The sequence below is a fragment of the Chamaea fasciata genome, unplaced genomic scaffold, assembly GCF_029207755.1.
Source record: "Chamaea fasciata isolate MVZ Bird 193981 ecotype frontalis unplaced genomic scaffold, bChaFas1.0.hap1 SCAF_4, whole genome shotgun sequence".
Taxonomy (NCBI): Eukaryota; Metazoa; Chordata; class Aves; order Passeriformes; family Sylviidae; genus Chamaea; species Chamaea fasciata.
In genome coordinates this window covers 37,015,462-37,025,903 of record NW_027094089.1, presented here as the reverse complement: position 1 = coordinate 37,025,903, position 10,442 = coordinate 37,015,462, and the positions used below count along the sequence as shown (strand labels likewise).

The window sequence follows — 10,442 nt, the reverse complement described above, 5'->3', positions numbered from 1 at the left end:
TGTGTATTTATGAATATTAGCAACAAGGTGTAATTGCCTGGTCCTAACAGCTACAATCCATATAAGGGCCTGCTGAATTGAACGAGAGTGTTGACTGCAGTTTCAGTAGAAGAACAATCTGCTCAACAGTAAGCCACCATCTGTGAAATCCTAGGAAAGGCAAGCCATGAGGTCTTAAACCTACAAACAGAACTAAACAGCACATTGGAATATACTGGGGAAATGATTGTGCAAACTACAGAAAAAAATACTAACAAAGAGGCAATTACTGGCAAATAAATTCTCAGAGATATCAAGCAAACAGGGAAGTAAAGAATGCATTTTCCTCCTTTCTACTCTTTAAAAACATTCAAAAGATGTGGGACCCACTATAATACCCATGTGTAAGGGAAAAATTAATGAACCTAAATCAGAGAATCACCTGAAGTGGAAAACATGGCTTTGGCTTTCTATGTTTTACTATTTCTACTTTTCTAGGAAAACAGCCGCTTTTATAGGTAAGGACATAGGTTTTGGCAGGGGAAAAAAGGAACTCCATTTTATTCTATGACCTTCTGTATTTACTTTTTCATACTTCAGCAAAAAAGAGTGACAGCTGCTTGACTTTTGCCTACAAAGTCAGTCACCTTTGCTGACACCTTTTTCTCTGAGAAAAAATTCACAGATTTACATTAGTGCATTGCAATGGTACTTCTCATGTCCAAATTCCTTCAAAACCTGGAACAGATCCTCACAGGTCTGTTGGACTGATTACTTTAACTTTGAAGCAAAATGAAGTAGATCTACAGATAGTCCAAAGCTATTATGGTGGCTTGGACCGGTAAACAACAAGCTTGGGCTGGAGTGGACATGAGTTTTCTCCCACTCCAGCCAGTCACCTGGCAGCACCTGAGGAAGTTGCCGATGACCAGCTGCATCTTCTCGAGGCTCAGAGGTGCTCTGCGTATGGAAGCAGGTTACAGAGCTGTGGCAACGCCGCACGGTGACATGGATGCGGGAGCAGCAGGAGCACTGGGAGCACCGGGAGCTCTATCCTCTCTGTCTGGGTCTGGACCACCGCTCCTCTGCCAAAGCGGTAGCCACCCACTTTTCTTTTTGAAGGTGATGACCATGGACAGACGAGCCACGTTAAATGACGACTTGCAGTGTAAGTGAAGTGCGGCCAACAAACGAGCACACGGTGGCTGCCGGAGAGGCAGCTGGGAGGCTGGTCCTGTCCTGCCTGGCAGCCTAACAGTTTCTCCCGGGGACAGCAGCCCACGGCAGACCCGGCCTACCGGAGCAGCTGGGGCTCTCGCACGGCCCCTGCTCGCCCCGGGAGCCCCGCGGGCGCAGGGCCGGGAGGCCGCCGCCGGTGCCGAACAAGAGGCCTTGCCGCAGGCCTCGCACCTCTCCGCGTCTGCTGCAGCCCCGCCGGCGGGCCGGCGGCCTCCGGGCCCGGCGGGGGAGCAGGGACAGCGCTCGGGGGCGGTGGCTGACGAGACCACCAGTATCCCGGGGCCCAGGAGCGCGGAGGCTGAGGCAACCCGGCGCCGACTCGGCTGCCATTTCCCCCCCGCCTTCGGCGCTGAGAGAGCGAGGGCGGGGAGAGGAGGCGGAGGAGAAGGAGGAGGGAGGGGAGAGGGAGGTGGCCGAGTCCGAGTGCACTGAGGCTCTGAGCTGCCAACACTCACACATCGCCTGCCGCCGCAGCCGCACTGCTCACGGATTCTGGAGAGAGGGAGCGAGTGGAGGCGAAGAAAAGCCAGACGCGGGAGAGGAGGCAGAAGACCGCTAGCAGGGGGAAGGAAGTCTGAGAGGAGGGAAACGTAGAGAGAGGGAGAAGGACCCCTCCTCCCCGCGGAGAGACGACTTCCCATGTAGCTAGGGATAGAGGGAGAAGCTGTCGCTCAGGAACAGTGGGAGAAGCTCTCACCAGCAAGTTACTTAATCCTTGGAGAGCGGCGGGAAGAGGGCACAGCAGCAATCACTGATCAGAACCACTATTCCCAACCCCTCATCATTTAACCCCCGGGCGGTTCAATGCAGTACTCCAAGCTCTTCCTAGTTTCTTCCTCGGGCTAACTTCGGAGGACGCACCGCCGGAGCGGCCCGGAGGAGAGGACAAGGGCCTCGGAAGAAGGAAGGAGAAGTTTTGTGGGGGTTGCGTGCGGAGAAGATGGGCTGGAAGCGCCGCTGTTGCTGGGGCGGCGGAGGCGGCGGGGACCTTCTCTGCCGGCTCACCCTGGTGCTGGGGTTCCTGCTGCCCGCCTGCAGGACGCGCCTCTACACCAACCACTGGGCTGTGCGGATAACCGGGGGGCTCCCGGAGGCCGACAGGATAGCGAGCAAATACGGATACGTCAATATAGGACAGGTAACGCTACTCACAACTACTTTCTTCCTAGTGGGCACCGGTGCTGCGACCGGCCGGCGGGCGGGCAGGGTCCACTGCCGTCGCCCTGCGCCGCCGGGGCAGGGACAACGACGAGGACAAGGGACAGGCGGCCCCGCGGCCGCGGCCCGACCACCCCGCCGCAGGCCCCGCCGCCGCGGGGAGGTCAGCGGAGCCGCCCCGGCCTCCCGCCGCGGGCCGCGGGAGGTGATGCGCGGGGACAGGTACGCCGGAGAGCTTAGGGCCGTGGCCTTCCCCTTCGAAGCCAGGTGTGAAACGGGGCGCGGGCTAGGGAGCCGCCCGCGGGGCGGGAGGGGCAGGGCATCGCCGGGGGGCGTCCCGCCGCGGCTCTGCGCGCCGCCTCGCTGCCTTCGCGGCGGCCGAACTTTGCGCTCCGCGGCACGTAGACTCCTGTATCCCCTTTCCGAGTGGAGAAGCGCTGGTACAAGACGAGCTCGTCCTGCAGCGAGCGCCGGTCTCCCCGGCAGCCAGGACGTGGCAGCCGCGGCCGCGGGCTCGCCACGGAGGGCGTCCCGACCCCCGTGTTGGCGGGGCGTGCGGAAGGAGGAGGTGGCAGGATGTCCCGCAGCGGCTGCCAGGCGTGCGGCTGCTTTTGGCGTTCCCTGGGGAAGGAGAGCGCACTGGTGGGGCCGGGGCCACACCTGGACTTGGCTAGATCCACAGATCATCACGTCAGAAAATTCTTGGATCCAGTCAGGTTCAGAAACTGCAAGTGAGTAAAACACCTGGCTCTCACTGGATCCCATCGCACTGAAAAATGCTCCCCTTCTACAGTTAGACACAGTCATCTTTAAAATGTCCTAATACCACTTTTTCTTAAGGAGTTTATGCTCAGTGTTCTAGGCTTTCCTCGCAGTTGTTCTTAAAATACGAGTTGCATATGTAGTGTTTGCAAGGTGAGTGCCTAAAAAATAAACAGTCCTGTTGCATGCTTGGGTGGAAACATCCAAGTACATTCTTCCTAGACAGTAGTTTATTCTACGTGTATTGAAAGGTTAGAAATGAGTATTTACAGGTACAGAGCTTCTTTGTATACATGAGATTTACAAAAACGCAGCTGTGTTTACAGTCCAGGCTTTTCATATCAACCAAATCAAAGTAAGACTCGATTATTATTGTGTTTTAAAGTGAGTTCTCACTTACCACATCATTGACTCAAAAGTTTAAAGTACATCTCAGTGTTCCCACTCATTGCAAGCCTGAATAAGACAGCTGTGTGGTCAATTAAGATAAATAATTTACATGAGAAAGGCTGGAAAATGTTACTGGGGTGGCACAAAACATGATGTGTAAAGATGCAGATACTTAGAAAAACTGAGTACCAACTTCCCTCATGGAGCGCTTAAGCAGGCAGGCAGTACTACTTCCAGCTGGAGGCACTAAAATTTGGGACAAAGATTGCATGCCAAAATTGAAGTACTGCTTTGGAACTACCATTTCAGAACCAAAATTTTTTGCACTTGCTTTCTTTTTCGTCTTAACACGTTTTTTGCTCAAGATGTTTGTATTCCTGTCTGGGCCCTTATAGTCCCAAAATAAGCAACAGTTAGTTGCAGGATACACCTTTCCCCATTTTTTCTTTTGTCAGGCAGGCTGGTCAGCTCAGAGCCTGCCTTTTTGTATTTTGCCTATCTACACCCCATCTTCAATTAAGGAAAGAATATAGTAAGCCTCTGTTGTTTCTTATGTGTCAATGAAAGTGTCTATATACAACTATGAGAAATCAATAATGGATAATTTACAGATTAGGTATACAGATGAGAATGAGAGAAAATAGAGACTATAAGTAATTAAAAACTGGAAAATACTAGGTATATGATTGAAAAAAGAGAAGACAGAGTGTCTAGATAAAGATGGATAAAGGGAGTAAGGTATTAACTTTTGGAGAAAGGGAATCAGGGAGAGTTTGGACAGATGAGGTGGACTTGCCCATAGCCAGCTTTTTTCATACATGTGGAAAAGCAGGAAAATATCTGACACAAAGCAGGAAATGCAAAAAGAAGATAAGAATGGGGCAATAATCTGTTGGTTATTAATGAGAGACAATTGCAAGCAATTAAAAATTTATTTTGTGTGAGATGTTGAAAGATATTCTCTTAGCTGAATATGATCTGAAAACAAGAGACACCAATAAGCGGAATTTTCTTGTAGAGTTACACAACAGGCAAAATATTTTTGGTTACATTAAATTTATGAACTCACTTTTAAAAAGAAAATGCAAAAAGCTAAATCAAAATTCCACTGCAGCTGGTCCAAAGAACCGACTTACAAATTTTCCAGAAAAATTACCTATTTAAAATACTCAAGATAAGAAGTACTGAAACTGTATAAAAATGAAAGTTGGGTAGTTGCAAACCAGGAGCATTCTGACAACAGTAAATTGCATGGTTTGAGCTGAAGGGGACAGTGGAGAAAGGGGTCTCGTTTCCACTGACAATTCTGTACGTTTTGTATCTGTGGAAAAATGGCATTAAAAGGTATGTTAAATTGTTCAGTCGAGACAAGATGGTAGACCCAGGAAGGCTCTGAATTGTAAATACTGGCCAACATCCTTTTCGCAAGTTTTGTTATTTAGTGCATTCCTGGTAACAGGAGGAATTTAACTTACTGTTTTTTGATGTTTGTGTGATTTGGAGAATATCCAGTTGATTCTTGAAATACAAGAGGTTGGAATACTTCTTAAGTAATTTTCATTGCCATGGCAAACCTGCAAAAGCTTGCTAAATGACTGGACAAGCTAATCAGAAATAGGTGGCAGAGGGGGCTGTTAAAAGAGGCCTTGGGATGACCTGCTGGTGAGCAATTGAGAACTCTTTCTCTCACAGCTTCTGGTAAACTTTTGTTGCTCTCAGACTTCTGTGGTCTTTGTGTCTTATTGTGAAAATTCAAAGCATTAGCTTCTCTGTTCATTGAAAAGAGGAATTTTCCATTAATTTTTAGGGAACATAGGGCAAGAGAGAAAGAATCCTCTTTAACTCTATGTTTTTCCAGGCTTCATGTTCTGTTTCCTGTTTCCTCCAATTTGCTCTGACATAATTCTTGTTTATCTTGTATTTCCTGTATTACCAATGAGAGACTTGTCTTCTGTGTTTCATTGGACTTTACACAAACGTGTAATATCAGGATTTAAATGCATAGACTTTCCCCCTTTTCCAGTGTAGGCTTTTCAGGCTTTTCTGACTTACCCTTGAAGTGCAATTAATAGTTACTCTAGCAAGAAAAAGGGTTGCATTTGTCTTTTTGCATGGGTCTTCTAAGACAGTGGTCTGGACTTGCAAGCCCTCTTGGTACTATGATAAGATAGCATAACATAAAGCAGCCAGGGAGTTGCTCTAAGTTCCATGCTGGATGGAGCAATTTGGGGTTTATTGCATCCCCCAGCACTTCTTTGCTGGCTTGTTTTCTGTTCTGCAGTGGTTATACAAAGCAGACCTTGCCTTGGAGTAACATACCCGTTTCTGAGATTCAGGAACATTTCTTTCACTGTTGGCAGCTGTCAAGGGTTAAGCATATCATCTGTGTAGCATTTTGTACAGTCACCTTAAATATTGTGACTATTTGCTGTCATCAGGTGCCAGGAGTTTCTTGTTCAGGCAGTGGATTTTCCTTAAAGATTCAGGAGCACAGGAGAAACAAACAGTTGATAGCCCAAAGGTGATGGAAGAGATAAAGATATCTGTGGTTGCAACAACAGAGAGAAATACTGCAATAGTAGACTTCAGATTCTGCTTTTCCTTTTTTCTTTCTTAATTCTACGCAGGAGCTGAGGATGGGTTAGCACTTTCCCACATCACATCTTTCTTTTCCTAATAGTATTCTTCCAGGAATTTTACTTTTCTGATCTCTTTCAGGACTGAGTAGCCTATTCCCTGCCCTTTGCAAGTGACAGACCACTCTATCCCTACAATTTTCTTCCTGCAAGAAATAGACTCTATTAGCCAAAAGGCACCTAAGTGTGCTGAGCTTGAGCTGTGCCTCAGGAATCACAGTAAGATAAACAGATTTGGTTTCCTAAATAATGTAAATGCTGATATCACTTGCCGATAAGTATTTTGTGGTGGGTCTGTTTGTTTGTTTTAATTGGGAGTATTGGTTTAAAGCCAGCGGATCACACAAAGATTTAGTAAATAATATTTCAAACCTGGTTATTTCAACAGTTCATTTCAAACCTGACATTCCATTGATGTCACAGAGAAGATGTTGTGTAACAACATCAATTGATAGAAGGAATGGGAGGAATGGCTGTTTTTCATTTTCCAAACTATTCCTGATGGAAGGCAGAAGTAAATTTTGCAAACTAAGTAGTTGAAATTGCAAGACAAAGAAGCAGTTAAGGAAGAAAGCAACTTGTTTTGAGATAAAAAGCCTAAACTAAGGTTGTTGTCTTCAGCAAAGGAAGGAGTTTGCTGCCAAAATCTCTACCACTTTGCAAGGATGTCTCAAAAAAGCAAGATGCCTTTGTGCAAAGAAGTTCAAGTACCCCATAATATAGATGGATAATAGAAGAAACATGCCTCTTAAGAGCCTGTGTGCTCACAGCATTGTAACAGAGTATACCTTATTGAAATTTAATAGTTGTAATACATTTAATGAGGTCCTGAGTACTAAGGATACAAGTATCAGGACAATGGTATTAAAAGAATTAAAGCTAGGTGTACTCTAAGTTGTATGCATATCCAGATTAATATAAAGTGAGGTTACACAAATACACCAAGGAAAACTGAATTTTCTCTTACACATAGGAGGAAAAAGGTGTATTTAGGGGTGGTAGAGAGTAACCACCAGTAGACAAATATTTGGAAAATGTAAGTTCTGAAACAAAATTTTTGCAAATGCTCTTAATGCCACAGAACTGGTACACCTGAACATATTAGAGACTACAAAGGGTACACCATGGCTATTTCTTCATATTTACTAGTAGTTTTCTCATCTCTGCAGTTAAAAATGGGAGGGAGGAGGGAGAGAGAACAGATAGTAAATGTGTAGTACTTAGTACTAGTAAATGTGAGCTTTTCATTAGCTGAATGAAGAAAAGGAATGGCTTCTGGTTATACAGGCAATCTAGTAGCATTTGTATGCTTTTACAAAATGAGGTAAAATGATAATCTTGTTTAACAGTATAGTGGTCAAACGATAAATTTTGTGATGATTTTTTTATTTAAAGCCCTTAGGCAAGCACAAACTAAATTGTATTTTCAAGAATAACAATTAGCTGCAAGCACAATTTACAAATGGCAGTGTTTGTGCAAACTGTTTCTCTCAAACAAAGTGCAGAAGTGGACCAGATGAGGTTACTTGAAAAAACTGGAAGAAATCTGTAAGACACATTAATGTAAATCCATAGTGCATCTTACCTCTGGTATGGCAACAATAATGTCTGGTATGTCAACCTCTGACTGACAATGGCTAAAGCTGTAGAAGTGAAGGGCAAGAGGGAAATCACTACAGATCAGTTTGTCCATTGCAGTGCCTTTAAGGAAAACCATCTATGCCCACATGTTTCCTGGCAGATATATAACCAGTTTTCAAAGGTCTTCGGTAAGGAAGTTCCACAGTGTCAATGGAGCTAGTGGTTTTAGTGGTTTCTTACACTCTTTGCCCAGGTGAAGTTGAAACTGTTAGTCTTGCTGCTATTCAAAACTTGTGTTTCTTGTTTCTCTATGAATGTAAAGAATAGCAACATCAGATAAGCTGTAGCATTTCACTCTTCCAGACTTCTATGTTTTCCACCCAAGTTCTGTCATTTCCTTTGTTTTAGGTAAGTGAGGCTTTCACTGACCAGTCTTGCTGTTTTACTCTGGTCTTTCTAAGGGATCCTCATCTTGAGCAAGGAGCTGCCAGAGCATTTCAGCTGAGTACAGCATAAGGATTCCTTCAGCTGTCCTCAGGAAAGCATTCCTATTTATGTAACCCATTATGGCATTTGTCTATCCTGTAGTCATATGACATTCTTGACACAGTTCAGCCTGTGATCTGCTATGGTTCACAGATTGAACAAATTCTGCCAAATTCCTAGCTCATTGTTCTCCAGTCTGAATTTATTCAGTAGGTTGCTATTTATTAGATGTAGTACTTTGCTTATGCCTTTGCTGAATGTTGTCCTGCCTTTCCAGACTGTGTGTTCCAGTGCCAGTTTGTTTTGAATTCTGTTCCTGGCCCTTATAAAATCTCAGAGATTATACTAGCATATAATCTCTGAGATTTTATGTATTTTATGTTTAGTAGGTGTCTTTTCTATGCCAGTATTCGGTATTCATTAGATGAAATACTGACTGAAACACTTTCAAGAGAACTCTGTCAAGTAATTGTTTGCTGCCCTGCTGTAATTAGGACTTGAAGATAGATAATTGTTTTAATTTACAAAGTGTTTGCTCAAAATAAACATATATAATAAATTTAAAAATCTGAAGAATATTGGAATGGACAGAATCATGAATGACAGGTACCTTAAGATCTTCATAAGTGGACTTTTGACCCCAGTTTTAAACTAGTCTGAAATTAACCAGTTCTAAAAGTGATTTTTACACCCCCCCCCCACCCCCCCCAACTAAATTTAGTCACTGTCAGTGTTATATATCTGCTCTTGTGCTTAAATGGCTCATCTGTCTCCCCAGGACATTTTCAGGGCCAGCCTTTATTTTGCTTCTGTAGCTTCTGGTTTTCTATTAGAAGATAGACTTCCCACTCCTACAGTCGTCATAGTTGCTGTGTTTTTGTTGACATCTGTTTGCCTTGACTAGAAATGATGTCTTGCTTGTATACAACCTCCCCACTCCTTTGTACAGTGGCATAAATAATGCTAATTGTCAGGCAACACATTTCCAGTGTCATATTTGCATGTTTGCATGTTTTATGGCTGAGTTGTGTGGTTGACCAGTATACCTTTCTCTTGTCCTCCAAATAATCAGTTGGAAAATCAGCAAGTCAGGAAATACTCATCAACCATATCATGTGGTACTCTTCGTCACCTGCCGAATGCAAGGAAGTATGATCAAACAGAATCCTGCTTGCCAAAGATACATACCTTAAGACAGTAAGTGTTTATTTGGCAACATACTGGGCCCAATTCGATTGATATTTGCCGAATGAAAAACGGTTTGGAATGAAACATTGGCAAGTCCAGCAGAGTATGAGAACTACAGAATGAAGTCCTGCCAGAACAGCTTGTTATGGAAATTCTTGTGGATTACAAGATGTTGCACAATGGAGGTGAGATTGTTAAAAGCATGTTAATCAGGCAAGATGGAATATACAGTTCTAAACAAATTAGGAAAGAAAAAATTGTATGCACAGATTCTTCCAAATAGAAGGAACCTGATCCCAAGTGGGATGGCATACTTTTTAATAAGAGATAATCATCAGCAAGGGCCCATCTTTGCTGAAGTTACATTTTTTCCTCTTTAATTTTTTCTTTTTAGGATGTTCCTGTGCCAGTAGGGAACAGGCATCACTTAGGTTTATGTTCTGGGGCCAGATTGGAGTTAAGAGATGCTGCAAGTCACAGTTAAAACCTGTCTTATATATTTTACTCAAACTAGAACAAAACCAATGAGTTTTGTGGAAGAGTGCTTAGAAGGCAGTGAAGTGTTGCAGAATAGTGCTGTGTGTCTGAAAGCCAAGCCTAGAACTGGATAATGTTTTAGAAATATACAGTTTAATCATGGTATCATGTAGTGATACTGAAATCAGCTTGAAAGTAAACTTTCTAACACAGTTTGAAGTATTAGAATGCAGGCATTCTGTATTACAGTGTTGGACACCTTTAGAGGATTTTTCCAGTAATCCAGTGTGTGTCGTGAAACTTCTCAACAAGGTATTTATTCCATCATGATCATACATATTCATTACAGTGTACTTCCTAGCTAATACATAAACTTCACTTTTCCTAGAACCGATTTACAGGCCTCCACACCTTAAGAGAAGTCCTTTAATGGTCCTTGTATATTATCTGAGGATGTCTCTGGTGGTCGTATTGCAAACCTTGCCTGGAACTTCTCTGAGGGCATATGCAGTTGTTTCTTGTTACATAACTTTGCCACAAAACCTA

At 44.1% G+C, this 10,442-nt stretch overlaps 1 protein-coding gene across 2 annotated transcripts in view; it reads left to right on the top strand.

The window, feature by feature from the left end:
* Positions 1–1,674: 1,674 nt before the first annotated feature.
* Positions 1,675–10,442, top strand: part of PCSK5 (proprotein convertase subtilisin/kexin type 5) — a 229,708-nt gene continuing 220,940 nt past the window's right edge. For both annotated transcript variants that reach the window (XM_066181295.1, XM_066181296.1), the window contains exon 1: positions 1,675–2,356. In XM_066181295.1, the coding sequence (XP_066037392.1) occupies positions 2,159–2,356 (198 nt within the window). In that variant the 5' untranslated portion in view covers positions 1,675–2,158. The remainder of the gene's footprint in view (positions 2,357–10,442) is intronic.